Source organism: Amblyraja radiata, chromosome 28 (genome assembly GCF_010909765.2).
Source record: "Amblyraja radiata isolate CabotCenter1 chromosome 28, sAmbRad1.1.pri, whole genome shotgun sequence".
NCBI lineage: Eukaryota > Metazoa > Chordata > Chondrichthyes > Rajiformes > Rajidae > Amblyraja > Amblyraja radiata.
This window is the reverse complement of record NC_045983.1, coordinates 17,417,116-17,430,720: the sequence shown is the minus strand read 5'-3', so window position 1 is coordinate 17,430,720 and position 13,605 is coordinate 17,417,116. Positions and strand designations below refer to the sequence as shown.

Here is a 13,605-nt window from a genome sequence, read left to right as displayed (position 1 = left end):
GGCTTACTCACTAAGTCCTCATCACCTGGAAACCACCTATCTGCTAACATGTAAGGTCAATCTTCTGCAGGGACAGTGAGTCGGGTGTGCGAACAGAGTTGGAAAAACCGAGCTTTTGGAATATGGGTAGGTTTTCATGCAGAACTGGGATCTAGAGTGCTTGTATTTTTCAGTTTGTTGAATGAAACTCATCGGGTTCTGTTTCCTGGGATCCCTTTAGACTTGGTGGTGCTCAGTGCTCAGTTTCCTACTCCCTTTAAACTTGCCTGCTTCATTAAAAAAATATTATACCACTGTGTAATATGTTTAAAAACAGATGAAATATGGGTATCAAGGATGCTGTCAAAAATATCCAGTGGTCCAAAAAATCCGCTGGTCCACACCAAAACCTTGAGGTTACCTGATTTTCATAATTTTACTGTAACACATCTTTCAATGTGGGAGGACAGAGTGGTAAAGCTGTGGAGTGGCTGAGAGGTGGGGAGAGCCATTTTGGTCTATTCAATGGACTGCAAGTACAATGCAATGTCCAATTTGATGTCTTGCTTGGGGAAGGTATAAACATTCAGAGCGATGATGAGAGGCTATAATAGAAAGCATATTTGAGAGAAATTGGACCTTTCATTGTTGCTGAACAGATTCTTATCTAGTAAAAGTTGCCAGAAATTGTAGGACTTTGGTATGTAGAATCCTGGAAATATCTTCTTCTGGCCAGTGTGCTGCTGATTAGAGGGAAATATTTATTTAGGTTTGTGTTTAAAGTTTATTACTGTCAATGAATACAATGAAGTATTTATATATAAAATGTTTCCATCATTAACTACTTTCATTAATATTAGTGAAGTGTTTTAGCCATGACGAGGAAGGGTAGACAGTGAGAAACATTTTATCTTCGGAGAGGTGTATAGAACAAGAGAGCATAGTTTTAAGCCTATAGGTTGGAGAAATGGAGGGACTTGAGGAAGCTAAAAACATTAAGTAGTGAAATAAGCATTTGAAATGCCATACAAAGGTGGCTCTGGACCGAGTGGTCCAAAATGGGTCTTCTATAAATAGACACTCGATGGCTAGCAAATATACTTTTTCTTGTAATCGAATATGCTGATAAAACAATTGAATATCAGCAATGGATGCAGAATGTAAAGTGAAGTAGATAAATAAAAATGCATGCATGCTAAAGGAAGGGAATTGAGCAGGTAACTCCTCCAGAGAACTGATACAGATCAGATGGCTACTGTGCCCTCTTCCAGTGTCGCAACATAATGTGGTTGTAAGTTTGAGTTGCAGTTATTACGGTTGTACAACCTCCTTTGCTCCATCAACAGAACATTGTATCATATCCTTTGTACAGAACTACTGCACTGTTAAGCTGCCAACCATCATCTGTCCTTGGTAGACAGCAAGTGATGGGTGCAGGAAGGGAAATATACAAAACACAATTTACCCTAAACCAAACAACAAGCCATTACATCACTGGGTTAACTCAAATGTGTTTTCTTATTCTAGAAATTCATCAGAAATGCTGTGTTTGGAAACTTCTTTGGTGTCCTGGCACTTTCACAATCTGGAAGACTAATAAAGGTAACTGCGACCTCTAAATGCATCTGGAAAAAAAAAAGAATGTCAGTTGGTTTATGTATGAATGACACAGCTTGAGGGAGGTAGCACAATGACCTTTAGGTAAATATAAGAAGTGGAAAAAAACTGGAACATTAGTAGTGGAAGCTATCACTTACCCAAATTATAATCTGATTCAATCAGTGTGGAAAGTTGTAGAGGGCACGGAAATCGTAAAGTGCATTCAGGAGATCCTTGGCCAATATCTGTCAAGCTCAATCTGTGATTAAATGGGTTGTGAAGGGAGTAGTGCAATTCTGTATTTAGAATTGGGAAACAGCTGAGCAGGTGGTAGGAATGTTATTGTAACGTGTACCTGTATAAAGCTTTGTTTGCGCACTATTCAGTTAAAGTACACTATGCAAGAGTACAAGTAAAAGAGTGGAATGGTTGTAAGTATATCCTCTTCTGGAACGGCAAGCAGAACATCGCCACACTTCAGCCTTTCCTTGACAAATGCCTATTTCTCTTTTGTAGACTTCTGACTTGCTCAAGTTTTGCATACTTTCATCAAACAACTTCCCAAACAAGTGTTTATAAAAATCTATTGTGAAGTGATGTCCAATTATGACAGTCTGATTAAATGAGTATGCTGCTTTTATTTGGGGATTATAAAGATATATGTTCGTTTTTTGTATTTCATTTGTTCGTGGAAAACAATATTTTTTATATATTGTTGCCAGGAGCCAGACATTCTTTTGGAGTCAATCCAACTTCTGCAAAGCCTTAGTAAATATAGGCAATACCTCCGGGATCTGCCAGCAAAAACTATTATGGACATCCTATCAGAGGTAAGGTTTAGAATAGAAATAATTTATGGATTAGACTAGTTAAATGTGTTTCTAAATTCCACATCTGTTGAATATGTTTGACACACATGGCCTCATACATTAATCAGAGAGCCATACAGAGCACCGGTTTCATCATAATTAAGTTGAATGAATATTTGGAGAAATTTACTGGCTTAATAGATTGGCAAAAGGGCTTGGAATTTGTCTGTATGGGATTCTAAAAGCAATGTACTGAGGATAGTTTACAGATCATAAGCGAGAATAAAACAATACAGCATTGAAGTTTTACTTTTATGATATGTGTTGGGAGATGTAGGACTGAGAGACCATCATTTGGGAGTGTGACAAGTGGTATTCTCCAAACATGCTATTGGGACCACAAGGTTCGTTAATATTGTCCATAATTTAAAAAAATTCACACTATGACACTTGTAATGTCCTTGAAAGTGGTAATGAGGCTCTGCAAACCACAGCAATCCTACTGGTGAAGGTACACCAATGGTATTGTTCAGTAGAGAATTCTAGGTTGTCAAACCAGGGACATTGAATGGACAATTCCATGCCGTTATTTTGTGGGATTTGGAATAGATCTTGTAGGTAACAGTGCTCATGTGTTTAACGTTGACCTCCAGGTGGTGCAGGTTTCAGGTCCTCTTGAAAGACCCTTTGGGGAGTTACTGTGTTATGGTACATACTGTATCATTGATGTTGAAGAGATTAAATGTTTAAAGTGTTGGATGGGCACCAATCATGTATACTATTTTGTCGGGGATGGTTTGAAGGATCTTGAATGTTGTTGGATCTCACTCATCCAGGCAAGTACATTGCTGATGGGTTCGGAGGCAAGTCATATTCTGACCTGCTCTGCCATAAGCCTTGATGTATATGGTCTAATTAACTTGTTGATCATTGCTGTTCTGTCTCCTCCATGTTTACGATGGGCTGATCAGTGAGGGGAAGAGAATGCTGAACATCGAGGGTAGTTTGTTAGATTCTCATGTTGAGAACGTCATTGCCCAGCATTTATGTAGAGCTGATCTTACTCGTCATTGAACAGCCTGAGCCTCAATGTTGTTGCTCATAGACTGCTTCATTATCTGGAAAGTTGAGAATATCAGCATATGTTTGCATAATGATGGAGTGAAGGACATTGTTAATGGACTAGAACACTGCCCTGAGTAGTGACATTTCAAATGGAGGATATGCTTCTCCATAGACAGGCACAGAAAGCTGGACTAACTCAGAAGCATCTCTGGGGAAAAGGAATAGTTACTACAGCCTTTTGTGTCTGTCTTCGGTTTAAGCCAGCATCTGCAGTTCTTCCCTACACATGTTTCTCCATGTTAACATCGACTGACTGAAACAGAGTTTAGACATTTGAACTATAAGAGAGACTGGAGTAACTCAGCTGTCAGGCAGCATCCCCGGAGAACATGGATAGATGACGTTTCAGGTCAGGATCCTTCCTCAGACTATAAGAGAACAACCATAAGAGAGTTGATGTGGGGAGAGAGCAAGAGAGAGCAAGAAAGTGGTGTTACGAATCAGAATGGTTCAACAGTGATCTGATTGAATGACGAAGCAGGCTGAAGGGGCCTATTTGTTTACTGTTCTGGTTCTGTTCTTTATGAGCAGTTAGGAGGCAAAGTAATTTATGACAGTGAGATCTAGAAATGTAAAATAAAAATGGGCACAGCTTAAGTCATTGAGATTAACAGCAGCAAATGAGGTTTAATGCGAGATCGCCAACTTGTGATTTGGGGGAAAACGATAACATTTTCTTAAAGGTCCAGGATTTGGAGTTAAACAAGAATAAAGATGTTAGGGGATACAACATGCACAGAAGCATTAAGAATTCGAGAATGGGGCATCATGAAGGCTATTGCAACGATGGGCCTTATTATTTGCTGTATGCATGCATTTATTTTGGGAACTTAGTAGAAGATTTATTGGCCTTAGATACTAGACTATGCACATTTACAGGGATCAAAAGATTAAATTTGTTTTGTTACTGCTTGGAATTCAGAATAATGAGTGATATAATTGTAATATTCAAAATGATGAAGTCTGCCCCCATCCCTTGCGGATAATGAGGGCTTGGTGTAGATTTACTGCAATTAAGGTAATGGAGAGCAACTATCAAGCAATTGATATCTTGAGGAACTGCAGCGCTGACAAGAACATACTGTGCAGGGTAGTTTGTAATCGTCTTTAATTTCTGCTTTACGTTGCCATAGACCCCAGAGAATGTCTTTAAGAAGATCTTGTTTGGAGCCTTACAGGAGGACATGTCCTCTGCTTTCAGCACCCCAGCACAGCTACATTTGCTCCTGGTGGCTCTCCAACGCTTCCCAAAAGTTCTGAAACCTAAGAATCTGAAAAAGTTGCTTGGATCCTCTGCCATTTTGTCATCGGAAAATGTTGCCAAGTGAGTTCTCCATATATTTTAACAATAATGAAAGATTTCCACACACCCAGTTTTCAATCATGTCAACACATTTCTTCCAATTACTTGAGCTTTAAATATATGCACCAGCCTCTTATGTAGCAGCTCTCAAATGCCTTTTGAAAATGTAAATCCATGTACAAGTTACTTTTTAGATTTGATTAGTTTATTGTCATATACATGAGGATGCAATGAAATTCTTTGTCTACATGAAGCTCGCAAAAGTAAACCGTATACACACTGTAATGATAAATACGACAATAAATATAATGGCAAGTGCAAAACGGCAGAAGGGTGCAAGATTGTGATGGAAAAGAATATTTAAATAGAAGAATGGAATAACCAAATGAGTAAAGTTTTGAGTAAATATGTGACAATGCCCTCTTTCCATATACCCCAAAAATTAACTCAAATCTAAAACACATTTACCGTTTATAAAGCAGTTTGATGATATTCAGCTTCCTAAGTGATTAGCTGTTTCCTCTAAGATTATTGTCTAGCATCTTGCCAACAACAGATATCGAACGAACTGGTCTGTAGTTCCTTGCCTTATTCCTCTCTTTCGAAGAAGGGTCACATTGGCAATTTACTGATACTCTTCCTTAATTCAGCACGTTCTGTGAAATTTTAACCGATAGTTCCATTCTCTCGGTGGACATTTCCTTTAAAACCTTTGGGTTTAGACTACTTGTCTTGCCATTAGCTCATCCATCTATCCATGTTTATCCCTGTGAGTTTTTCCTCTACTTTATCTCTTGTGATCTAAAAACTTTTTTACAAGTTCCTCCCTGATATTTTATATTAGAATGTCTGTTATTTTGTGGAAATATTGCAATGTCCTCCACAGTGCAGACTGATGGAAAAAATTGAGTTGATGGAAAACAAAGAGATGGCAGATATGTAATAATTCACTGGCCATACTCACTGTGGTCTTCCCCGTCGGGTTGATTGCATTAGTTGGAAACAGGGCGGAACACGTGAAGGTTGCACTTGTGGTCTTGTAACTACCCTAGCCATTGACTTCCTTTTTATTTATCTTTTATTTTTTGTTTTTCTCAATCAATTTTCTCCCTCCTGAGTTTTTATAGATTTCTGCTTTTTTTTTGCTGTATTTTAAATCTTCCCTTAATTCTCACTGTTCCATGGAAAGCAAAGATATCACCGCTAATCTCTACACCAAGCCCACAGTAATAGTATCTGTGTGTCTCGTAAGATCTTTGCACCTGTCCATCCAAAGGTGTACGTACTATTGGCAATAATGCTCAAATCTGTCTGCATGGATTCCATATTTTACACCAACCTTTTCTTTTGATGCAGGTTAATTGAGTTGCTGAAAGTTGCTGCTAGGTCTGTGAAGAAAGATCAAACTCTTCCGCCGCTTGCTCTGGACCTGGTGCGTGTTACCTTACAGGAGGGTACATTTGAAATGTTCTGGAAGGACGTGGTGGAGAATGGCTTGCTCAAAGAGCCCTCTGGGCCCACCAGGTATGTTATATTCATAGCATTGATGTGCAGCCAAAATGGCTGCAGCTATCAAAGGAGATGTTTGCATTTACCTTGCACCTGTTGTGAACTCCACTTCTCGACAGTTTTAGGCATTTAAATACTTTTGAAGTGCAATCAGTGTTGTAATTTAGGAAAGGCAAGATAATTTCTACACAGTTATCTCCATTATCACCATCTTTTGTATGACACCATAAATCTCTCCTGCCTTCCATACTACTTGAGACATTTCCTATTTTTTTCCCCTTCCACATAGAGATAGTCAGACAGCATGGCAATGTGCCCTGCCGCCCAACTTGTCTAAACTGAACCAGGTACCTTCCTGAGCTTGTTTCATTTGCCTGCATTTGGTCCATATTACTCTAAATCTTTTCTATCCAACTTGTCCAAATGTCTCTTAAACTTTGCACTTGCCTCCACTACTTCACCTAGCAGCTTGTTGCATATTACCCACAGTCCTCTGTGCGAAAAGCTTGCGGCTCAGGTCTCTATTAAATCTTTCCCCTTTCACTTTAACTTTGTGTTCACTAGTTTTAGACTCGCCTTTAGCGACAGTTTAAAAATTAAGTTTTTTAACATAAATCTAATTTAGTTTAATATACTTTTGTGTAAAAGTTCCCATATGCCAGACTATACAGTTGATGCAAAACGCACAGGTTTGTAGATCACAAAAGCTGCAGAAGGCCGCTAACTGAGGCCCAGTTCTCTATTTAACCACTTACTTTTCGGGGACCTAAAGAGAACCAATTTTATGGGTCGAAGGTCAGTATATTGCCTCAAATGGCACAGGCATTTGTGCTAGGTTCAATTCCTCCGTAAATTGCAATATTGTATTTTCAATGAATAGCACCAGATATTCATCACAAAAACAAAGATGTGCACCTCGAAACACTGCTTTAGAGCGCATCCATGAGGTTTCCACTTTCAAACTCGACTATTCCAGCTCATTTCCTCCCAATAGCAATATACTTGAACTCTTTTGCCTACATCCAACGTGCATGAAGTCCTGTTCATGCATTGCCCTGTTCTCATTGAGCAAAGCTATTTAACAATCTGGCAACAGCTCAGTATGAAAATTCGTACCCTTTCTGGTTAGTTTCCTTGGTCTCACATCACCCATGTCTGTAACCCATTCCATTCCTATAATTTTGTAGACATCTGGAGACACGAGGAACTGCAGATGCTGGACTCTTGCGCAATGTGTAAACTGCTGGAATAACTCAGAGGGTCAGGCAGCATCTGGAGGGAATGGATCTTTTGCCATCTGTTTGCTTCTTGAATAATGGCCTGTTGCGTACCCAGTTTTAACTACTCCTGCATCAGTTGGCCTTTCTCCTGCTATCAAGGCTCTCAGTATTGATTATCTACTTTAACAGTATATTTTGCAGCTGCTGTTAAATGTTGCAGTTCTTTGGCGATTTCCTTTGAACAGAAATTATTTTGTTTTGTGTTTCAGTCCTGCTGTTGAATTGATTTGTTAGATCTCAATGTAACAATGTTCTCTTTGTAATCTCTTATATTCTCTTTTAATCAGCTACTTTTGTTTCCGGTTACTTGGTGCCTCGTTGCCGTTGCTAAGTCTGTCGCAGCTCAACCTTGTTCTCACAGGAGAAGTGATGAGGCACTATGGGGACCATGTGGTTATAGCTCAGGTATAGTCTTCTCTGTTATGATGATTAGCATCAGAATTTTTGATTTTCTGCAGCATCTCGCCATTTCTAGACTAATATTGTGGATGCAATTGAATATTGTAATAAATAAGAAGAGTGGCTCCGCTTGAACAGCATTATGTAAGGCAGGGAGGTGATCCTGCTACTTCAGGCACTTCGAATATTTTTGGTCCACTCGCGTTTAAAAACAGAGACATGTAGAGATATTTGATAGGGCTCTGGTGAGGCCACATCTGGAGTATTGTGTACAGTTTTGGTCTCCTAATTTGAGGAAGGACATCCTTGTGATTGAGGCAGTGCAGCGTAGGTTCACTAGATTGGTTCCTGGGATGGCGGGACTGTCATATGCGGAAAGATTGAAAAGACTAGGCTTGTATTCACTGGAGTTTAGAAGGATGAGGGGGTATCTTATAGAAACATATAAAATTATAAATGGACTGGACTAGCTAGATGCAGGAAAAATGTTCCCTATGTTGGGCGAGTCCAGAACCAGGGGCCACACTTAGAATAAAGGGGAGGTCATTTAAGACTGAGGTGAGAAAAAACTTTTTCTCCCAGAGAGTTGTGAATTTATGGAATTCCCTGCCACAGAGGGCAGTGGAGGCCAAATCACTGGATGGATTTAAGAGAGATAGAGCTCTAGGGGCTAGTGGAGTCAAGGGATATGGGGAGAAGGCAGGCACGGGTTATTGATAGGGGATGATCAGCCATGATCACAATGAATGGCGGTGCTGGCTCGAAGGGCCGAATGGCCTCCTCCTGCACCTATTTTCTATGTTCCTATCTGCAATTCCTTCCTGCACAAGTAAATGGCCAAACCATTTATTTTTCATGTGCAGTGAAAATTCCAGTTAACAGAACTAAGAACCCAATTATGTTTTATTGTGCAATAAAAAAGACAATAAAATACATAAGTTTGAACCTAAAATATAAACTTTTGAAATATAGAGCACATAAAATGTTTGGTTTATTTTAAACTATTAATGTTATTACAGTTCATATACATAAAATTACATTTTTAGGGTTAGTGTTTTATGATGGTACATCCAACTAATCCTTGAATCTTTCTGACTTGGTGGCACAAAGAATGGTCAGTACATCATCTCTACGACCTAAACTACAACTGGGCACAACCTTCTTCACCACCACCTTCAACCTGGACAGGGTCACTCTCCTTGAATCATTGGGGCCTTTGCAGGGCAGCACATGCTAAATAGACAGTGCAAACTAAAAACTCTCTCCAACCTCCTGTGCCTAAGTGCATAATCTTCACGGTATTTTCCAAAGAGAACACTTAGTAGCTACCTGAAATTGTTGGCAGGCTTTCTTATTTCCATCTGCTAGGCTGGTGAAGTCTGGAAAGCAGAGCACCCTGTGAAGGCTTTTGGACTGTGTGTGGATTCAGAATTCTATTATAGTTCAGAATAGTTGTCAGTTTTATTCTGTTGCGATGGCAAATCCTGGCTGTTGGATCCTTGATCATTGATTGTTGATAACAGCCTTAAAATCAAAGGCAATTAATAAAGTCTTATGGGTCCACAGAGGCACAAAAATGCATTCAATGTTCATTCAGGTTTTGCCTTGTGGTATTTATGGCTCATCTTTGGCTGTACATCCATGATGTAAATTGGGTTTTGTTCCAAGCAGAATGAGGATCGTTTGACCACTTAGTGGCTGCACATTGTGGTACAACTGTTAGCTTGGTTAATCTGTGTGTTGTACTTAACTGCCCATGTGGGCTGCTGTTGATCTAACTAGCGTGATCTGAACCAATTGACACAACTCAGACACAACCGCAGGAGGCTATCATGCTCCAACATTGCAGCAGCTTGTATTAACTGAGCTTATGATTCTTGTACTGTTTTTTTGAGCTGGGTTGAATCTTCAACCATTGCTCCTTAAAATCTACTTCTTTTGCCAAGCTTATAAGCACCAGTCCTGTGTGGATGATATGTAATCCTGTGGGGCATTGTTTGAAAGGGAATTAATTTAAAGATTTAAAAATTACTTGTGATTTTTAGATTTTGTAGCTTTGATTTGATGATGTAGAACACAGTTCTAGTTCAGTGATGGTGGACTTACTTTGGTTGCTGTGGGAGAGGGCTGTTTATTACGGGGACTTGTTCACCAACTGAAGATGATTTAATATATTTTTCAGCTCCCAAAAAGGTTCAGATTTGGATCTGAAATGACAAACTTGGTTGATTCATTCCTTGAAAGCACCCAGGATGAGGCAAAACAATTCATGGTGATAAAAGGTTTTTCGAGCCTCACTAACTATGGTCACCCCGTAATTCCCAGCTACTGGAAAGTAGTCTGTCGTTTGCAGTCCTCAGTTTTGGTGAAATACGTCGATTGGTTGAAAAACATGTTCACCAGCCCAGATTTCGACATTTGCACAGAATTCATTACCAAGCGGCAGAAAGAGAACAAGCAGGCAATTGACAGGTGAGTTGCTTGGAACAATTTTGGCAAACTGTATTGTTATGCCATTATGAAGCAAAAGATGGCATTAGATGGGCAAGGAACACCATCTGAATGCACGTGATCCATGAATAAGAAAACATTTTCAATTTCATTTTGCAGTTTGTACATTGTCTAATAAGGGGTAATATCCAATGACAGATATCTGAAGAGTTTATGAATTTTTACAGTGTACTATTTGTTTACATATTCTGTTGTGCTGCAGCAAGTAAAAATTTCATTGTTCTATCTGGAACATATGACAATAAAACACTCTTGACTCTTAACTTTGAGCCTCTTTAGAAACTTAAAATCCTCAAAACATTAAGGACATTGGTTTGAGTTTTTTTTAAATAATCCATGTTAAGACTAAGACTAGGAACAGAAAGATCCAATTTGAAGGCTCCAAGCTGTATTTTACTTCATCTCTATCACATTCTAATTGAGACATCTGAAAGTTTTTGTGCATTTGTAAGAGATTTTTTTGTTGCATCAGAAACAAGCAATTTCAATGAGGGTCGATTTAACGTGAAAGTTTAGTTACAGTATCAGAATGCCCCATATCCAATGGCTAGTTTTGATAGCCTTAAGATGTCAGTGGATGGTGAATATAGTTTAAGTATCGATAGAAGATATTGCCATGTCAGTTTCCAAAGCAAATCTCCCACTCTGAAGCAGAAGGCTACATGTAAACGTTTTTAGTTTTTTTTTTTTTTAATATTTTTACTAGAAGTAGACATATTATAAAGTATAGTTACATATTATAGTAAAAAAACTTTTCATATACATCAGTCATACATTATTAAAATTTTCAATTATCAATTACTTCTGCTTCTAGTGCTTTTATTTTTTATAGAAAGAGAGAGAAAAAGAGGGTAGAAAGTTACAAATTAAAAAAAACCAGAAAAACAGAGGAGGTGGAATGGGTTACCTGTAATACGTCAATGGAGATAGGTTCGTAGATTATAAAGTATAGCTTTCCATCTGATCCTGAGTTCAAGTTTCAGTTGGGTCCGCGTGCTGTGCCAATCTATCCCTTCAGATAGTTAATGAATGGAGCCCAGATTTTATCGAAAATATCTTGTTTGTCCATTAAGACAAGTCTAATTCTTTCTAAGTATAGGGTCTCCGACATTTCCGTAATCCACATTTTAATTGTGGGGGTTGTAGGGCCTTTCCAAAATTTTAATATTAATTTTTTCCCGATTATTATACTGTAGTCGAGGAAATTTCTTTGGTTTGTTGAAACGTTTTTAGTTTTGATGTCTGACTCGTCTTTTGAATTAACTAGCAGTTACCCTTATTCAATAATTCCTGAAAATGTATGTATTTCTGTAACTAGCTTTTCTATCTTGAAAAATTATTTTAAACATTTCTGGGGGAGAATTTCTGAAAAGCTGGATTTCTACAAGTCGGGTGTTCGTAACTTGGGGAGCTCCTGTAACGGGTTTACATGTTCTATTTGGATGCATGCTGACTTGCACGTTTCCAGCAACTTCTGTTTGACAAGATAGGGATAGTGATTGTGTTGTGAAGACTATAAAGGAAGACAGACCACTAGGTGAGATTTGGAAGTGCAGAGCATGATAATCTTTGAGCAAATAGGTGAAATTTGACGAATGAAAGAGCAGAAAGACAGTGAAAATTTCATCCTGTTTATCCCATTTTCTTTTTTCCACTGGTTTCAACCTAGAAGAGAGATTTACAACATTTGGTTATTTGCACCACCAAGATCTAATTTCGTAATTCTGGTGGCTAGATTAGAATTCATCCGAGAAAATGTAAATTAAAGTGTTAATCTGGGATGGGTAGAATTTGGGATGGGTGGAAAGGGATGGCAGAGTTGGGAGGTACCTTGACTGTCCACTATCATGTTGTTTGGTGTCCTATGTGGTTACTCCCAGGTAGCCAACAAGTACAGAATTGATCTATCTTTAGGTAATTAGGGAAGAGTTTTGTAATGAAGAACCATGATGAGACTGTTCACACTGGCCTTATATATGGCGTTTTGCAGAACTCAGCACTCAGTGATACGACTGAGGTCATGGATTGTCGCCCGTCTGATCTCGATTGTGGACAATTGGCAAGCGAAGAAAGAGGAGGATCTGGTGATGGATATTGCCAGGTGAGTAAGGCTATATTGAGGGGAGATTGTGCCATAAAGTCTTGCAGCATTTCTTTGTAATAAATACAATTCCCAAAAGAAAATTATTACCTGTGCTGAAAATTTGAAATAAGATAGAGAATGCTGGGGATGCTCATCAGATTGGGCAACATCTGTAGAGAGAGAGAAAAAGAGTTAAAGTTTCAGATCTTTAATCTTTCATCAGAGCTAAAAAATAAAAAAGACAAAATAAATGTGAAGATGCTCTTTCTTTGCAAGTCAACTTAATTAGTTAGGCCCTCACTTCTGGAGAAGCAAGGAGATATCTCTGGAGAAGTGTAGGACCTGCTGGGCTAATGCAAGACTTTTTTCTTATACATGCAATGATATAGAAACATAGAAAATAGGTGCAGGAGTAGGCCATTCGGCCCTTCGAGCTGGCTGCTCTTGAAAAGGAGGCGCAGTCGTCTTTCTTACAGTTTGGCTTTCTTCCCAACCAATTGTTCAAGCTCTTTTGATTGCAACATGCGCCTTAATTTAGTTCAACAAAGAAACTGACAAGTTACTAAAGAACTGAGTTCTTTATGATCAATATGATCATGGCTGATCATCCAACTCAGTATCCTGTACCTTCCTTCTCTCCATACCCCCTGATCCCTTTAGCCACAAGGGCCACATCTAACTCCCTCTTAAATATAGCCAATGAACTGGCCTCAACTACCTTCTGTGGCAGAGAATTCCAGAGATTCACCACTCTCTGTGTGAAAAATGTTTTCCCCATCTCGGTCCTAAAAGATTTCCCCCTTATCCTTAAACTGTGACCCCTTGTTCTGGACTTCCCCAACATCGGGAACAATCTTCCTGCATCTAGCCTGTCTAACCCTTTAAGAATTTTGTAAGTTTCTATAAGATCCCCCCCTCAATCTTCTAAATTCTAGCGAGCACAAACCGAGTCTATCCAGTCTTTCTTCATATGAAAGTCCTGACATCCCAGGAATCAGTCTGGTGAAC

At 38.9% G+C, this 13,605-nt stretch overlaps 1 protein-coding gene across 1 annotated transcript in view; it reads left to right on the top strand.

Annotated features, from left to right (window-relative positions):
• The window catches only part of mybbp1a (MYB binding protein 1a), a 68,802-nt gene that overhangs the window by 6,272 nt on the left and 48,925 nt on the right, over positions 1 to 13,605 (top strand). The window contains exons 4-10 of the mRNA XM_033045941.1: positions 1,507 to 1,581; positions 2,301 to 2,408; positions 4,646 to 4,836; positions 6,172 to 6,339; positions 7,892 to 8,009; positions 10,186 to 10,475; positions 12,505 to 12,615. Coding sequence (XP_032901832.1) covers positions 1,507 to 1,581; positions 2,301 to 2,408; positions 4,646 to 4,836; positions 6,172 to 6,339; positions 7,892 to 8,009; positions 10,186 to 10,475; positions 12,505 to 12,615 — 1,061 coding nt within the window. The remainder of the gene's footprint in view (positions 1 to 1,506; positions 1,582 to 2,300; positions 2,409 to 4,645; positions 4,837 to 6,171; positions 6,340 to 7,891; positions 8,010 to 10,185; positions 10,476 to 12,504; positions 12,616 to 13,605) is intronic.